This window comes from Amblyraja radiata, chromosome 41 (genome assembly GCF_010909765.2).
Source record: "Amblyraja radiata isolate CabotCenter1 chromosome 41, sAmbRad1.1.pri, whole genome shotgun sequence".
NCBI lineage: Eukaryota > Metazoa > Chordata > Chondrichthyes > Rajiformes > Rajidae > Amblyraja > Amblyraja radiata.
The window spans coordinates 2832175-2851666 of NC_045996.1; the positions used below are offsets into that span (position 1 = coordinate 2832175).

Below are 19492 nucleotides of genomic sequence, written 5' to 3' on the forward strand. Positions count from 1 at the left end.
GTGAGCTCTGCGATGTTAAGTCCGCAGGCTCCCGCGGTTGGAGCGCCCCGAAGTCGGTCCCCAGCAGAGGCCACCAGTTCCACGATGCGGACAGAGATACGATACGGAAAAAGTCGCATCTCCGTCGAGGTAAGAGATTATAAAAAGTTTCCCCCAACCCCCCACCCCCACATAAAACAAGCTAAAGAACACTAAAAGATACATTTAACACATACTAAAAACCAACAAAGAAGGAAAAGAATGAGACAGACTGTCTGCGAGGCAGCCATTGCGGGCACCACACGGTGGTTGAGTTGGAGTTTGTAGTGTTTGTAACCTCATGGTTATTAAGAAGAAGCTGCTCCTGAACGTGGACATGTAGGAAGGAACTACAGATGCTGATTTACACGAAAGATAGACACAAAATGCTGGAGTAACTCAGCAGAACAGGCAGCATCTCTGGATAGAAGGAATAGGTGATATTCTGGGTCAAGACCCTTCTTCAGAACAGGACATTACAGTTTTCAGGCTCCTAAACCTTCTTCCCGACGGCAGGAGTGAAATGAAAGTGTGGTCAGAGTGGTGTGGGTCCTTGTTGATGATGGCTGCCTGTTTGAGGCAGCGCCTCCTATAGATCCCTTCAATGGTGGGGACGTCAGTATCCATGATGGTCTAGGCAGTGTTTTGTAATTTCTTTCGTTCCTGGGCATTAGAATTGCTGAACCAGGACATGATGCAACCAGTCAATATTGTCTCTACCTTACACATGTAGAAGTTCAAAAGACTATTTGTCAATATATCAAATCTCCTCAATCTTCTAAGGAAGTAGAGGAGTTGATGAGCTTTCTTTATGATTGCATCAATGTGCTGAGTCCCGGACAGATCTTCAGAGATATGTACGCCAAGGAATTTGAAGTTGTTGTCTCCCTCCAGGTTTGATCCTCTGCCTTTTCCTTCGAAAGTCAACAATCTGTTCCTTGGTTTTACTGACGTTGAGAGCAAGGTTGTTGTTTTGGCAGCATTCAGTCAGACGATCGATCTCCTCCTATACTCTCACTCATCATTATCCGTAATTTGTCTAACAACAGTGGTGTCGCTAGTGAATTTAAAGATGGAGTTGGAACTATGTTCTGCTAGACAGTCCTGGGTATAGAATGAGGAGAGCAGGGGGCTGAGCAGACAGCCTTGAGGTGCTCCTGTGCTGATGGTCATCAACGAGGAAATGTTGGGATAATATGTACCAATTGTGTTCTGTTGATGAGGGATTTGAGTTCGCAGAGACCTAGTTCCTTGAGCTTGGTAACAAATTTGGAGGGGATGATGATATTTTTATTGAGGCAGGAGTTAATGCACCATAACCAACCTTTCAAAGCACTTCATTACTATGGATATTACTGCCGGTTGTGATTAAAGCATGTCACTTTACTCTTATTGATATCCTTTTAAAGCAGCTGGGAACTTCAGACTGCCAAGCAATATTTCACTTGTCACAACCTCCTAGTCTCTTTATATCTTTGTACTGTGCAATACCAGAAGTTTTCGCAAGTTTAGATTTCCTGAGGGTTTTCTTCACCTCTGGAGAAGGAGTGGCTTTGGTGAGAAAGATGTATAGAATCTTAACATCGTACAGCACAGAAATGATCCCCTTTGTCCGATACATTCCACACTGACTCTCATGCCTATTCATGCAAATCCTGTCTTTCCCATCGTAGTACTTGTCCTAATGCAGTTTAAATGTTATAATTGTATCCACGCCCACCACATACTGGCAGTTCAAATCATATAAGTAATCATCCACTGTGTGGATAAACTTCTTTCATATCTACTTTAAATTTCTCCGTCATCTTAAACCCACTAGTTCGAAACTCACTTGCCCTGGCAAAAAGACTGTGATTATCTTTCCTGTCTATTTCCTTCAATTTTATAAACCTCTATTGAGATCATCCGTCAGCCTCCTACGTTCTAGTAAGAATAAACCCGACCCATCCAATCTCTTCCAATAACTGCAGTCTCCATTCCAGGGAATACCCTGGTGAATATCTTCCTCATCTTATCGTTACCATATCCTACAGTGGTGTAAGCAGAACTGTACACAATACTCCGAATGCAGTCTACACAATGTTTAGTTTAGTTTAAAGATACAGCATGGAAACAGGTCCTTCGGTCCACCTAGTCTGCACCGGCCAGTGATCACCCGTGAACTAGTTCTATCCTACACACTAGGCACAATCTAGATGCTAATTAACCTACAAACCTGTATGTCTTTGGAACATGGGAGAAAACTGGAGCACCGGGACAAAACCCTGCCGTCACAGGGAGAATGTAAAAACCATAGAGACAGTATGAGTAGTCAGGATCGAACCCCGGTCTCAGGCGCTGCAAGGCAGCAACTCTACTGCTGCGTCACTCTGTTCCAATTCTTATACCAAATGCCCCCTTTTGATCAAAAATTATAGGGGTTGACGGGAAAATATAGAGATCAAGGGATAGGTCTGGATATTGGTGGAATTGGAGTTCAGCAGGCAGCTGGGTGGGTGTAGGTGGATATGTAGTTGGGGGATGGGGGCATATAGTGTGGTCACAATCTGACCAGGCTGAAATGGTGGAGTTAGGAGGTGCTTGTATCTGTTTCCAAGGGGAAGACTATGAGGCTTCAGACCTGACCAAGCAAGTCTCCTGTAAGTACACTACTGCATGATGATGTTTTTAGGTCAGTAATTTATTTTAATTTGTTTTGATAAGTTTGTAGTTGAATCCTAAATAACTTCCTAAAATTCATACTTTTACTAAAAGTCTTTGTTGTGTGTGTGTGTGTGTGTGTGTGTGTGTGTGTGTGCGTGTGTGTGTGCGTGCGTGTGTGTGTGAGTGTGCGCGTGTGTGTGCGCGTGTGTGTGTGTGCGCGCGTGTGTGTGTGCGCGCGTGTGTGTGTGTGTGTGTGTGCGTGTGTGTGTGTGCGCGTTTGTGTGTGTGTGTGTGTGTTTGTGTGTAAATTTCTCTTTTCCTATTTTCTTCCAAACACTAGGCTACAGCCTTCCCATTTTCACACATTCTACTCACATTTTCCCCGTCGAGGCCATAAACATCTTCCCGTAGCATTCCCACCTATATTTCCGGACATTTTCATCATGGCAGGACGGGACACTCCGGGAGGGAGGGGCAATCCAGCGCACTCGCTTGGCGGCCGCTGCCGGCGCCCGACGGGGAGGGTGAGTTTGGAGCTGGAGTGAGAGCTGACCTTGGGGCTGAAAAAGAAGCCTCCGCTAGAACCATGGACAAGCTTGGGTCCGGGGTCAGGGACGAGCCCACTGGAGCCCAGGCGGCGGCCGAGCTGACAGCTGGAGTCCACAGCCAGGGCCGGGCCAAGTACGAGAACCAGGCTGAGTTCCAGGCCCTGGCGCTGCTCTACGACCTGAGTAGGTCCTGTGCACGGAATGGGTGAGGGGAGGAGGTGGAGGGAAATGAGGAGGGGGGGAGATGGGGTGGGGAGTGGGGTGATAGTGCGAGATTGGGGGGGGGGGAGTAGAGGAGGGAGATGCTCCTCATTCCCACCCTCTCTACCCCCCCTCCCTCTCTACCCTCCCTCCCCTTTTCTACCGTCATGCCCGCCCTCTCTACCCCCTCCTTCTCTACCCCCCCATCTACCCTCACTCCCACTCTCTCTACCCCCCTCCTTTTCTACCCCATCCCTCTTTACCCCCCTCCCTCTCTACCCCCCTCCCTCTCTACCTCCTTCCCTTTACACCCCTCCCTCTCTCTCTACTCCCTCCCCCTCCCCTCCCTCTCTACTCCCCACCCCTCTCTCTCCTCCTCTACCCCTTCCTCCTCCATCTCTACCCCCCTCCCCCTCCCTCTCCCTAACCCCCTCCCTCTCTGCACCCCCCCCCCCCCTCCCTCTCTAGGGATTGAAGAGGGAGGGTGAAGAGGGGGAGGAGGGAATGCCGGTGGATGAGGAGAAATGAGCCTTGCCTGTGCAGTTGGGGGCTATGTGTGAGTGGTGCAATATTGCGTTGTGGGAACGGCTTGTGTTGGGGGAACGGGTGAGTGGTGGAATCTTGCATTGGGGGAGCAGACCTGGTCAGGTCTGCACTTGGTCTAGTATATATTATACTAATTTCCCAATCAATCAAACCCAGAGAATACACCAATGTGTAACACTTAATGGAAGTTAATACTGTTTACTTTCAATCCTACTTACTGGCCCTTTCGCGTGGAGACTTTGTGTTGTAAACTGAACACACGTTGTGGTCATTGAGATGGTGCTCCAGGAAGGCCACTGGCATAGCAGCCGCCAATCGTGCGAGACATTCACCCAGAGAGGGACGCTGCCTGTAGAAAAGGCCCAAAATTCAACATTTAAAAAAACCAAACTGTATTTTCAAAACCCTCCCATCGGCAAAATGGAAATTCTCAACCTTAACCCAACTGTAATCTCGACCCTAGAGTTACATTACAAATATTAGGAATTAATGCCTGCGTTCACAACAATATCAGTGTGTCATTAGTCAGCAACAAAACGTGTGTCCAACCAAGATGCACAATATTCTTAACATTTAGCAAATCCTTCAATTTTAATAATTGGAATGATTATCAAACAAAAACATTTAATAAGCAAGGAACCTGTCTACAGCTGAATAAAGTACAATATTTGCCTTGACCGTGGCAATGTATTTGTGGTCCGTTTGATGAAGAGGAATGATGCTTTCTGAAGATATATTATTTCAGTATCAATGTAATTATGTATGACTGATCATGGTCTGTCATCTAACATATTAACAGATATAATGAAAATGGTTGTTATTTCATGACATTGAAATACCAAGCAATATAACGTTGTGGGCAATTATGCAGTTACCCATCACAGCACTGTTACTCTGGAAGAACTAGAAGCAAATAATAAAACTGAAATTAAATCCTTTTCTACGTAATCAGCTTAATCACATCTATTTATGGACTTTGGAAATGGCTCCGAAACATAGTGGCGCCCACATGTGTAAATATGCAAAAATGAATTTCACTGTGTAGTTTGCACATGCAACAAATAAAGCACCATTTAATTGAATTCTCCATGGTAAAGGAGGATAGGAACACCCCTGTCCCCAGTCTACATCAAGGGTGTGGATGTGCAGTTTACCAAGGAGTACAAGTACTTTGGAGTTTACCTGGACAGTAAACCGGACTGGTCCAGGAATGCCTAACTGTGTAAGAAGGGTCAGGGCCACCTGTACTTTCTGAGGAGGCTTTGCTCTTTCAACGTCTGCAGTAAGATACTACAGATGTTCTATCAATCGGTGGTGGATAGTGCCATCTTCTTCGCAAAGGCCGCGGACGCCAACAGAATTAACAAGCTCCTCAGGAAGGCTAGCTCTGTCCTGGGGGCGGAGTTGGAGTTGGACTCACTGGGGGTGGTCTTAGAGGGGAGGATGCACCTCAAACTGCGGAGCATCTTGGACAATACAGCTCACATCCCCTCCATGACACACTGGTCAACCTGAGGAGCACCTTCAGCAACAGGCTGGTTCCACCAAGATGCAGCACAGAACGCCACAGGAGATCCTTTTTCCCTGTGGCTATCAAACTGTACAACTCCCCCCCCCCCTTCTGTCGTGGGGTAGACTTGACCCTCCTCCCCCCCCCCCCCCCCCCCCCCCCCAATCTTTGCACATCCCCAATCCTGGACTTTCCACTCTTCACTTTAATTTCATCTTTTATGTATCTTGTGTTTTATGACTGCTGGCAGACCAATTTCTCTCCTGGGATAAATAAAGTTCTATCATATCTTATGGTAGAAATAAAGGAGAAATACTCATTGAGGCTCCACACAGACTTCACCGCTTTGATTCCTGAGGGTTCCCATCCTATCTCAAGTTACCCTTTTTCCCTTTATGTATTTCCAAAATTTCTTGGGGTTATCCTTAATGTTATCTGCCAGAGCTATCCCCATCTCCTTTTTGTCCTCTAATTTTCTTATTTAGCGAGCTCCTAAGTTTCCAAAACTCTTCCAGGGATACACATGAAACCAGCAGCTTCAATTTCCCTCGTCATTGAAGCTTCCTTGCGCTCACCTGCCTTGGCCTTCACTCTAATAGGAACATGCATGTCCTGGACTCTTGTCAGCACACTTTGAACAAGGGATTTAATTGAACCCTAGTTTCTAAAACAATAATCTGAATCTGAATATCCAACATACTTACCTTTCCACGTAAGAGTTCTTTGTAGTTCCAAGAGTATAAATACTGGACAAGATTCGATAGCAAGCAACTTGAACATCATCCACTGAAAAATAAGAAAAAGTGCTGATAATTTTTACAATGTAATTTTAATATGGGTCGCATATAAAATCTGGACAAATGAAGAGATAGAAAGGGAAAACAAATGAATGTAAGAGATTGGGAGGCTGAGGATCCTGGAGAACAAGAGGGTGCATATTTCCTGCATTATCCATTGACTTGCATTTGAATTCCTGTTTTACATCTAATGTATCCATAGAGTTGGTCATAGAAGTAAATGTAAAAATCGGCGTGTAAAATATTTGAGGTAAATTTTCAATATCACTCCTTGGGTGGTAATCTTGAGAAGTGCCAAGAATCTGCAATCTGCCTGATTCCTTTCAATGTAATGGGTGGTAAATTATAGCACTACATTATTTATTTTTGTGCTTGCTGACTGGCTCGGCTCCTTGCTTTGATAATGCCTCAAATTTCAAATTCTCACCCTTCAATTCCCGCTGTGAAATTCCCACCTACCGTTGCAGCCTTCTCCAAACATAGAAGCTTATTAGATGGTTGTTCTATCTTGGGCCTATGCACTGCAATTTTCCTCCTTAAATTACTTCTCTACGTATCGTTCTTTCAAGATGCCGCTTAAAACGTAATTCCACAACCACATCTCCAGATGTATTTTCCTATGACTTGGTTTCAAACTTTTATTTGATAATGCCCTATGAAGCACCTTGGAATGAATCAATATGTTTGAAACATAAATGTAAGCAGTGGTTGTCGTGGGCAGTGGAACACATGTCATTATATTCTCCACTCCATGAGAGTGCAGCATGCTCGCCGCCGGCAGGAAGGCTGCCACAGATTAACCCGTTTATTTTTAAACGTATGTTAACTGTGTCAGAAAGTACAGACTAATATAAGCTGTTCTATATATTTTAATGTGTAGTTAAGGGTCTGTCCCACTTGGGCGTCATTTGTGCGTAATTTACGCAACATCACGTGATGCGCGCATGGTGCGCATTACGTACGCGTGGTGTGTGGTGACGTAGGCAGTGATGCGCGGTCGCACATGGTGCCCCAGGATTTTGGGATGTACAAAATCTTTGTGCGCCATCCGCGTGACGCGCAAATGACACTCAAGTGGGACAGGCCCTTTACAGATTAATGTGTGCACGCAAATTGTGAGGAATGCTCCTTGCACAGTTTGATACCTACACATGACATCGTCTCCGAATTGATGCTGGGCCACATGATCAAACAGTGAGGTGAGTACAGGCAGCAGGGCCACGGTAGTGTAGTTGATATTCTGAGCAACTCCTTTCACTTGGGTTCGACTCTGAGAGACTTTACCGAGCTTCAGATTTTCTGCAGTTTTCTCAATATCTTCAGCAGCTCCCTCAAAGAATGACCGCAAACCAGCTTTCACTATTTCAGGTCCAGATTTCATCACTGTCCTAAAAACAACGAGAAAAGTACACGTTTCAAAAGTTCTGAATTTCTAACCAGATATAGCTTTCTTTTAATTCTTGTAGCAATGTTACAAAATTTTGAGATTTAAAAAATCAAGTCTGTAATTTATCCCATCAGATAAAGCATAAAAATAAGTTTAATTTGACACCTAATTCACTTTCATATCTCAAGTATTTAAAAAGTTATGGCCATTTTCATACTGGGAAATGAGCATCTTGTTCCCTATTGATTTTCTATGCACATAACAAAAAAGCTGTGATCGTGAACAGTCAAAAGCCCATAACTTTCTTAAAAATTAAGAGAACTGAATGAAATTTTCAGTTATCATAGATTGAAGCATTCTGAAACAAATATAAAATAATCTTACTTGGATGACCTGAAATTAAAGCATATAATTAGTTAGTTACCTAATTGTAGCTAATTTCAGACTTCAATTACTAGATCTAAACATCTATCCATTTCTTAATAAATGATTAACATTTTTAAATAGCCTAAATGTCCAAATAATATTCACAAATAATTCACAATAAAACATGATTTTTAAATCTCATTTACATTAATTTATAGGCCAAATGGAAGGAATTTAGTGTTTAATTGCTGTAAATAAATGTCCATTTAAATCAGCTTTCCAGTGGGTCCCCGTGGAACGCGCTGGTTTAGAACGTTCACATTGCGGTAGATTTGTGCCCCCAAATGCCGAGAAAAATACTGCGGGATATAATGGGCCCAAAATGAGCTCCTCGCAATATTAAACTTTGTATAAAGGGATCTTTAGAAGCCCTTTTTAATGTAAAAATATACAGCCTACCTTCTGTGGTTTGCTTTATGAGACCCTGCGGTTGCTGGCGGTCGCGGGTTTAGAGATTGATTTTTAAACTACTATAACTATTATTCAAGGCCTTTAAACCTAATAATAGCTTTTGCGACAGGGTCTTTCAGCGATTTTTCATTAATAATTAACTAGGCTGAACATTTTCGATTGGAACAGCTTAGAGAAAATCGCGTTTTAAACCCGCCCCCCTCTAAACGGTGCCAAAATCGCGCACACCCGCAGCGACAGATTTTCAGCGACGCTTCAGGTAGGCTTTGCAACATACCTAATTCTTGTCAGATAATGGGTGCAGATGCCTATTCTGCTAGGGATTCCTTTCAATACAGACATGGGACAAATTTAAAAGTAAACGCTTGATGGGACAGGATTGAGGAAGGAAGAGCTGGTCATAAGTTGGGACATCAAGTGCATAAGAACATGCTCACCTGGCATCCAGGGATCTTGCTAAGATATGCAAACAGTTTATAACTGCAGGGGCATCAGTACCTGTTTAGTAAATGAGACCATTATTCAGATATGTGCCAATAATGTTAAAACACAGCGATTATAGTATTAAGTTACAAATGCAGTGAAAGTTTGTGAAATAAATGCCGTATTGTTCCCATCAGAAAAACGCTGCCAAGACCTGTTCTGATTATAATAGTAAATAAACATCTGAAAACAGATCTCTTCTTAAAAAAACATCATAACAATTTTTCCAGTGACATTTTTAAGACTTTCATGTTCTGAATCTGTTGTTTTGGTCACACCATGTTCTCCACCTTCACCTTTGAGTTGGTTGAGAGTCCACAAACTAAAGGGCCTGTCCCACTTAGGCGATATTTTAGACGACTACAGGCGACTAGGCTGTCGCCACATGGTCGCCAGGGTGTTGCCTGTATGGTCGTGAGTCGTCTCCTCTGCCTCCCAAAGAGTCGTAGAGTCTTTCTGCTTGCCGCTGGATTTTCAACACGTTGAAATTTTTTTGGAGACAGAATCGGCGACAGTGGATGTGACGCCAATGAGCGTAGCTTGACTTCTCCTGACGTAGGTGCTGTCATAGTTGTCGCCAGATTAACGTAGGTTGTCGCCAGGTTAACGTAGGTCGTCGCCAGTGTTCGTTTTTTTTTGTTGTTAAAGTAATGATTCTATTTCAAATTTTATGACGAAGGAGGGTCCAATCGCCGTTTTTTCGGCGACCTGCTACGACTATGACAGTCGCCTAAAAATAGCCTTAGTGGGACAGGCCCTTAACAGACACCTATCAGAACTGAGGAAGGGTTGTATCATTGAAATTGTTGTGTTTTGGACAAGGTGTTAAACAGATAGCTTATCTCGATGAATGTAAGATTCCATAGCACAAAATGATGAGTTGCAAGGAAATTCTCAAAGTTTCCCGATAAATACTGCAGTCAACCAGGAACACCACATAAATACTTCTCGTTCTGCGCATGTACGTGTTCAGTTTTTCATGCATGTGGTGATTACACTGATGAAAGTTAATATAAATGGAAATTGTTGCTGTCAAAACTATAAATAAAACTTACATTAAAGAGCATGATAATAAAACTTCAAATAATAATACTTCAAACCAAATTGTCAGAAAAATAAATTATCAATTGGAATATGATCATCCGGTGGGTGAATTTAGCAATTGTGTCTGACAGATTCATCATTCAAACAACAGTGGGAAAAATACAAAATATTAAAAAATGTTCAGCTAAACATTGTTCTCATTCTTTGAACATAAGGAATATTAATTAAAAAAAATGTTTTTCAACACAACATCCTGGTAGTTTTTTTCTTTGGCTGTAGATTTAGATCTCAATTTAGCTGATAGAGGCATCATTCCAAGCCAAACATTGCATAATAAACCTCCAGTCTAGCAGGAGAAAGGGAGTAAAAAGGGCAGAAATTCAGTTATGGCAGATGAGTTAGATTTCAACATGTTTAAACAACCTAATGTCCTCATTCGTTTAGACAACAGAGTTAGAAGAAGATTCCATTTTATTTGGAGACCACTTCTGACCTTTATCACAACTGATGCTTTTCCTAATCAGATGAAGAATACACTTTTTCATAAAAACATTCCACTATAACACCTGGACAAAAAGAAAATTAAACATAGACCCCATGTCTTTTCTGGAATAATTCACTTGTCCATTGGCAGAATTTCCTTTACTAACTTGCTTTTATTTTAGCAGAGTGGGGAGCGTTTTCCTGTCCCTTTCCCTCCAGAATTCCCTAAGAATTGCAAGTAATAATTAAACACTCTGACTCAACATTTGTGTAGTCATAGAGCCGTATACACCGCAATAACAGGCCCTTGGCCAATTCCTACCATCTAGCATCTATCTATACTCATCCCAGTTAACAGTGCACGATCTGCTGCCTATTTCCTCACATTCCCAGGAATCCATTCAGCATTGCCACCATTCCACATCCTGAGATAATGCATCCATCAATTGAATCCAGCAAGAACCTGCAGACAAAAGGTGAGTACTACTCAGAGACAGCCTGCACATCAAGTTAGTTGCCTCCCTGGCGCCAGGGTCAGTGGTGCCTTAAAGCAGCTGTAGGCTGTTCTGAAGAGGGAAGATGGGCAGCCAGTGGCTGTGGTAAATGCTGATACCAATGATATAGGTAGCAAAAGGAATGTGATTCCCCCCAACATTAATTTAGAGAGTTTGGTAGCAGATTAATGAACAGGATATCTAAAATTGTAATCTATGGATTACTTCCAGTGCCAAGTACATCTGAGTATAGCGACAGGAAGGAAGCAGATGCAGGAATGGTATAGGAGGAAGGGGTTTTGATTTTTGGATCATTAGGAATACGTCTGGAGCAGGTGGGATATATACAAGCAGGACTGTTTACACCTGAATTAATTCAGGTACAATATCCTTGGTGGGAGTTTTGCTCAAACTGTTGGGGAGATTTTAAACTAATTTGGGAAGAGGATGGGACAAAAAGTTGTTGGGTGGGGGGAGGGGAGAGTTTCAGCCAAATATAGAAGAAAAGCAGATCTGTCCAGTTGGCAGAGCAGACATGGGCATGATAACACACATGGGAGGATTGGAAAATGAAATTACAACTACAGTAAAACTTCGTTATAACGGACCATAGAGGGAGAGGTGGTGTCCATTGTTGCTGATTGTCCACTGTAACGGAGTAAAGGATTATCATTTCATAAATAGAAGAAACAAACTACAGCTCGTGGTTAATAAACAAAAGGGCACAAAGTGCTGGAGTAACTCAGCGGGTCAGGCAGGATAGGTGCCGTTTTGGGTCCAGCCTTCTTCAGACTCTCAGTCTGGAACTGGTTCTGGAATCCAGTTGAGTTAATGAGTTGGCAGCCCAGTCTGGCCGTAAAGGTCGATAGGTCAGCCCTCAATAACCAAAATCCATTGTTAAGAGTTCCATAAAAATGAGGGTTTATTGTATTTTAATGCAAGAAGCCTGATGGGCAAGGCAGATGAACTTACAGCACTGATCAGCATGTGGTCCCAAAGGATTGGAGAAGAGTCAGTGTGGTCCTATTGTTGAAGAAGAGCAATAGGGACAAACTAGGAGGTGACAGGACTGTGAGTTTTACATTAGTGTTAGGGAAATTATTGCCTATAAGTAAAGAATTCGATAAGGTCTCCTATGTAGGCTGATCCAGAAGATTAAAGCGCGTGCGATCTATGGTGACTAAGCAGATTGGATTTAAAATCGGCTTGGCCACAGAAGACAGAGGGCAGTGGTAGAGGGATGATATTCTGACTGTAATCTATGGCCAGTGGTATTCTGCAAGTATCAGCTCAGTTGTTTTATGATATAGTGATATAGATGAAAATTTAGGTGGGCTGATTAAGAAATTTGCAGATGAAACAAGGGCGGCCACGGTGGCGCTTCAGTGGAGTTGCTGACTTATAGCGCTTGCAGCGCCGGAGACCCGGGTTCGATCCCGACTACGGGTGCCATCTGTACAGACTTTGTAGGTTCTCCCCGTGACCGAGTGGATTTTCTCTGAGATCTTCGGTTTCCTCCCACACTCCAAAGACGCACAGGTATGTAGGTTAATTGGCTTGGTGTATGTGTATATTGTCCCTCATGTGTGTAGGATAGTGTTAATGAGCAGGGGTCGCTGGTCGGTGCGGACTCGGTGGGCCTGTTGCCGCGCTGTATCTCTAAACTAAAACTAAACTGGCCCGTTTGTGGATAGTGAGGAAGGTTGTCAAAGGTTACAGCGGGATATAGATGATTTGAAAATATGGGTTGAAAAATGGTAGTTAAATTTAATCTGAGCAAGTGTGAGATGGTAGGTAGATAAAAATGCTGGAGGAACTCAGCAGGTGAGGCAGCATATATGGAGGAATAGGTGACGTTTCAGGTCGAGACCCTTCTGTCTGAAGAAGGATCTCGACCCAAAACGTCACCTATTCCTTCGCTCCATAGATGCTGCCTCACCCGCGGAGTTTCTCCAGCATTTTTATCTACCTTCGATTTTTCCAGCATCTGCAGTTCCTTCTTAAACAAGTGTGAGATTGGGAGGTCAAATTTCAAAGAAGAGTAAACGTTGTGACTTTGTAATACATAGACGATATTTGGAGTATTGCATGCATTTCTGGTTGCCACATTACAGGAAGGATGTGGAGACTTTAGAGAAGCTGCAGAAGAGGCTTTCCATGATGCTGTCAGGATTGGAGGGTATTAGCTATAATGAGAGGTTGGACAAATATAGATTGTTTTCTTTGGAGCTTTGGAGGAAAAAGGGAGATTTGATAGAAGTGTATAAAATTATGAGGCCTAGCTGGGTAGGAAGTCAGAAATTTTACCCAAGGGCAGAAACGTCAAATACTAGAGGGGGAAAGTTAAAACAGATGTGCAGAGTTTTTTTACACAGGTGGGTACCTGAATTGTACCTGGTGGTGGAGGCAGATACAAAAAAGGCATTTAAGAGTATTTTAGATAAGCATATCAATATGCAGGGAATGGAGGAATATGGATCATATGCAGGCAGCTGTGGATTTATACAGCTGTTTCCATGCTGTATAAATTCTGTGTACTATGTTCTATGACACAAGGCCCAAGACAAGTTACTGTAGACAGACTGTGTGGGGCACAGGAGTGCTACACAGAAGACTTGGAAGCAATTTTACTAACATTGTAACTGCATTGTAAAAATGTTGCAATTAAGCTCCTGATCATTGCTTTGCAATCAATGTTGCATAATAGAATTTCTTGAATGCAATCTTCCAACAAATGGTCCACAAATGTACCTGGAACATAAATTTCAATCGAACGAGACTTTTGATATGTTTTTAGTAGGTATACACACAGGTTAGAAACTTGTAATTTGAAACATCAAAATTTCCCAGTTATTTCAGTCAGTACAATAGTGTTTAACATGTAATTTTCTTACTTCTTAAGTTAGAAATAACATTCATATTGTAAAAAAGTAAGCTAGGTACATTTCAGTCCAAACCACGATAACACCATTAGCTGCACAAAGCACAAAACAATTGAGTGATGTAACTTAATGTTTACGCCTCTAATGTGAAAACACAAAAATTAGCATGTTTGCCAACTGTAATATATATATATTTACATAAAATTAATGTCATCTAAATATTTGGCCATTGAGCAAGTAAATTTAAAAAATGAAACCCTCAGAGAATGAAACAAAAGCCGTTTTATGTTGATCTTTTAAGTGGCTAACATTAAGTCTTAGGACTTGCTGCTGTCCACTTTCAAAAATGTAATGCCTTAAATGTTGAACGTTACCTTCCCAGAACCAGAATTAAAAGAGCAACATAAGATCAGCAAAAATGTGATTATGAATGTCAAGATGAAGTACATTTGGTCCACAAAGGTTTCTTAACAGAGTAAACTTTTTTCATCGTATTCATTTTGGAATATTATTGGAGGAAAGTTTTACACAGAAGGAAAACAAATGGAGCAACAGACAAAAGGACAGCATGACTGAACAGTAAAGCTTTAGAAAGCAACACTCCATGCAGCTTACCAAAGAGGGAGATTCTATGTCTGACCAAAGCTGCCAGTTTGCAGAAGATACTGAAGTAGAGAAACAATGAGGAAGAAAATAAGTGAGAAGATGCAAGAACAGGCAGCAGCTAATATCACTAGAAAGGAACTATCACTGACAGAAGCCCAAAGCAGTTTAGACCTCCTGATGTAAAAAGCTGGTTTGAGATCTAAAACTACATAGAAACATGCTGGAAATTCTCAGCAGGTCGGGATGCATCTGTGGGAAGAGAGCTAAGGTTTTGTCTTCTCATAAATACAGCCTGACCAACTAAATATTAAGGCAATTTAAAAAAAAAGTTTTTATTTAAGATTTCCAGCATCTGCAGTTTTATTTGATTTTTACTGGTTTGAGACCTATTTTCTTTTGCTTGGGGACAGTTAGTTCCTAGCACCTGTACAAAGATGCACCTTTAATGTCAACATTACATATCAGCTCAAGCGGAGATCCACTGGTCCGTAAATACATATTGTAAACAAAAAACTTGATTAAATTCTGCAATTCAATTTTCCCTTCTTCAATATCTTGAAACAAGTTTGTTTTTACTTTTGGCATTTGAATAAAATTCCCGGCAAACCCTTGCATTTTAAAAAATCTTAATGATTCCTTGGCCATAGCGACTAGTGTTTGTAATGTCCAGCAACAACATCCGTTATAAAAGCAAGTCTGTACTCTGTAAAGCAACTCATTACATAGGTGGCATAAAATACAGATAAATGGTATTACATTATCTCTCTTCACAAATGTTATACTTTTCTAATTTTTATTACAGATTTCCTCTTTTAAATATATATATCAATATCATATAATTCTACTGCTCTCTTTTCTTCTTGAGCCTAGTAACATATGGCCATATTTTATCATCTTGTCAGCTGCATCTTTGTATTGACTGCTGTTTTAGAATAATGTTCTTTGCCACATTGTCTTTCTCAGTACCAAAACAAGGTTACACCTAAATACATTTGTAAATCTCTGCAATGCAGTTGTAATTTACAGCTACTTGAGACAGTGGAAGTTCGTTGTTATATTCAATAAAAATCAATTTCTTGTTTTACTAATCGGTGGCTGAAATACTTCACGCATGCTGACCTATTCTAACGCAAATTCGAACAGTGTTTCATCACTTAAAGGGCAGCTTTCACCGTCACAACGCAGCCAGGGACCGAAGAGGAGGGTGCATAGGCAAGGGCCATGACTTTATTCATTTTAATAAGCACAATCTTTAGGTGATGTGATGAGAAGGAAGCACCAAGCGAGATATAAAGAAAAAGTAGGAAATAGCTGCACTAAGAACAACGAAGGAAGAAATGCCTTGACCTTATGGGACATATAAGAAAGGGCCTGTCCCAGCAGCATGCGACAGCATGCGTCTAGCGGGACCACGCTTGATGCGTACGGCCTCGCGGGGCCGGTCCCACTTCGATCGGCGGAGGCGTATGGAGTTGTGCGGGGCTGGTCCCGACATCGCGCGGGGCTCCAAAAATCTTGCACTGTTCGAAAATTCCGCGCGCCAACGGCCTGTCGGTACGCAGGCGCATTGAGGGCGTACGCAGCGTCTCGACGGGTGTACTCAGTGTCTCGACGTCGTATGCAGCGTCTTGATGGCATAGGCGTTGCGCAATGACGTCACCGCCCAGCGTGCCGTTACGCGATGACGTCACCGCCCGACGCCGTGCGACATCCAAATTCAGTCGGCCTGCCTCCTGCCCAGCTGATTGGTGAGTTTGACCTAAATTACGTCACGCGCGAACTTTGCGCGTACTTACTGCGAACTTAGCACGAACTACGCTTCCGTTTGGTCGCGCTAGATGCATGCAATCGCATGCTGATGGGACAGGCCCTTAAGGAAACAGGCCCTTCAGCCAATTTGCCCGATGCCTCATCAAAGCTAGTTTCATTTACACATGTTTGGCCATTATACCCCTCTAAACCTTTCCTAGCTACAGTATATACCTGTCCAAATGTCTTTTACATGTTGTTATTGTACCTCCCTCAACTACTTCCTCTGGGAACTTATTCCATATATACTCACCACTCTATGTGTGGAAAAACGTGCCTCTCAGGTTCCCATTAAATATTTCCCCTCTCACATTAAGCCAATATTTTCTAATCCTCGACTCTGCTACCCTGGAAAAAACTCACCCTGTCTATCCCCCTCAACATTTTATACATTTTTCTAAGATCAGCCCTCAGCCTCCTACGCTCCAAGCAGTAAAGTCCAAACCTGCCAACCTATCCTAGCTCAGATACTTAAGTCCTGGCAACATCCTCGTAAATCTTCTCTGCGCTCTTTCCAGCTTAATGGCATCTTTCCTGTAGCAGAGTTACCAAAACAGAACACAATACTGCTAATGTAGCCTCTCCAATGTCTTGTAAAATTGTAACAGAACGTCCCAACCTCCCTAACTGATGAAGGTCAACCTACCCTATCTACCTGCATCTCACCTTTCAGGGGACTATGCACTTAGACCCCTCTCCATCACAATCTAGGTCTCTACTGTTCAATGTGAAGGTCCTGCCCGTTTTGACCTTAAAATGCAGCACCAACAGTTATCTGGATTAAACTTATTTCGCCATTCTTCAGCCTGCTTGCCCAGCTGATCAATATACCACTGTAATTCTTGATAACCATCTTCACTGTCTACAATATCACATATCTTAGTGTCATTTTCAAGCTTACAAATCACCCAAGCTGTTGATATAGATGACAAATAGCAATGGGCCAGCACTGATCCTTAGGCACACCATTAGTCACAGGCCACCAGTCTGACAAACAAGCTTCCACCACCACTCTCTGCTTCCCACCATGAAGCCAATTCTGTATCCAGCTAGTTAGCTCTCCCTTGAGTGCATGCGATTTAACCTTCCACAACAATCTACTTCTCAAAGCTTTGCGGAAGTACATTTACGGCCCTGCCCTCGTTAACATTCTTGGATGCTATCTCAAAAAACTCAATCAAATTTGTGAAACATGATCACCCACGTACAAGACCATGCTAACTTTCTCTAGTCAACTACCATATTTCCAGATACATTTATATTTTATCTCTTAGATTCCTGCTCAGCAACTTTCCTGGGCTTTCTGGTCTATAGTTCTCAGGTTTTTCTTTCAGTTTTAAATAGAGGCAGAACATTCGCGATTCCCCAATCCTCCAGCATCTCACCCATGTCTAACAATGATAAATATATCCTCCTCAATCCTCTATACTCCTCCAAGAATATACTTGATCTCAGCTGCCTATACCTGACCCATACCACCTCATTTTCCTGAGCTGAGCACATAAATTATCATCCCTGGTTCCTTACTCTGACCTCACTCTAATAGAAACATGTATACATTGAGCTGCCACTATCATACTTTTTATAATATCCTGTTTTCTGGATGTCCATTTGCCCGCAAACAACCTACTCCAATCGACCTTTGCAAGTTCCTCTCTAATACCATCAAAGCTGTCCTCAGCCTAATTTAGAACTTTAACATTTGGCAGGGCTGGAGCAATTGCAGCATTCAAATTACTTCATACGCTTAAGACAACTATCCTCTGAGGGTGACATTCCCTTTAGCTGTTTTGCCTTTTCTTAGCAACTTTGCACAACCCAGTCACAATAGCTCAATAATGACAATCATGCTGTGCAACATTTTGATACTAATTTTCTCCCATTTCCTTGAATGTAAGGTGACCTCCAATAGACAACAAATTGGAGCGACCCTTCGAGTCTCAAAGGCTAACTAAGCTGGAGGAGAGGATCATCTCTGTACTCGCACCGAGGTCACACAGGTTGTAATCTTGCCGGAGTGAAGGATATCATAGGCATAGAAGTTATACAAATATTTCTCTTTTATGGCAATGAATATTCCATGTCTATTGGCATATTTCCCAAGAGTGCAAGAATCCATCATCGCCAACTGGAACACAGGTCAGTGTTAAGTAATGCAACAGCTTTCACTGAGGCAAGGTTGGAGTGCATCCAAAGATAGGTAGCATCAAAGATCTTAGAGCAGAGCAAGATAGGCTACTCCTGCGAAATACAATGGGCTGACGTGTAGTACGCTACGGAGGGGATCCTGGGCATTTTTCCCTGCCCATTTTAGTAACCGGAGCCTACCTGACCCGACCCGACTCGCAGTGTAATCAATGTTGCGGGGCAACAGTTTGTGTGTGTGATATAGGGTTAGATTCATAATTCTGTCAGTTCATACTTCTTGTCAAGAATAAAATTTGACTCTGGTCTTTTTTTAATGTTTTTTAAATCATTTCTTTTTAAATGGCTCACAAGTAGTGTTTGAGTTGATTTTGTAGTAACCGGAACCGACCCGACTCGCAGGGTAATTGACATTGCGGGGGAAGTTTTTGTGTGTGATATAGGGCCCCACACTCCCTCTCCCCGCTGCCCCGGGCCGCGCACTCCCTCTCCCCTGGCCCCACACTCCCTCTCCCCGCTGCCCCGGGCCGCGCACTCCCTCTCCCCTGGCCCCACACTCCCTCTCCCCCGGGCCCCACACCCCCTCTCCCCGCTGCCCCGGGCCGCTCACTCCTTCTCCCCGCTGCGGAAACAAAGATCCGATCTTTGGCCGGAAGCAAGATGGCGGAACAAGATGGCGGGGACTGGTCGCTAAAATGGGTCCTATAATCACCCATGAATCCGCCCATGAGCGTACTACACGTTTGCGTGAGAGTAACCCATCTTGCTCCGCTATAAGATCTTTGGGTAGCATGGTGGTTTTAATGTAAATTGCCTCTGTGAAGACACAGGAAACGTGCTTCATCCATTAAGATAACACAGAGAATGCTATCGGCTGTTAAGAACACAGGCTGGTCATTCACCATGAGAAGCTGCATAAGAGATTTTGCTTTGGAAGCAGACAAGGTAATCACTTGGTAGACAAAAGTGCTGGAGAAACTCAGCGGGTGAGGCAGCATCTATGGAGCGAAGGCAATAGGCAATGTTACGGGCTGAAACCCTTCTTGAGACTGGTCAGAC

General features: G+C 42.9%; 1 protein-coding gene across 7 annotated transcripts in view; it reads right to left on the reverse strand.

Moving 5' to 3' along the window:
• The window catches only part of ryr1 (ryanodine receptor 1), a 604017-nt gene that overhangs the window by 167825 nt on the left and 416700 nt on the right, over positions 1–19492 (reverse strand). For all 7 annotated transcript variants that reach the window (XM_033014584.1, XM_033014582.1, XM_033014581.1 and 4 more), the window contains 5 exons: positions 14489–14538; positions 8925–8985; positions 7413–7651; positions 6171–6252; positions 4175–4305 (listed from right to left, as the gene is read on the reverse strand). In XM_033014584.1, the coding sequence (XP_032870475.1) occupies positions 4175–4305; positions 6171–6252; positions 7413–7651; positions 8925–8985; positions 14489–14538 (563 nt within the window). The remainder of the gene's footprint in view (positions 1–4174; positions 4306–6170; positions 6253–7412; positions 7652–8924; positions 8986–14488; positions 14539–19492) is intronic.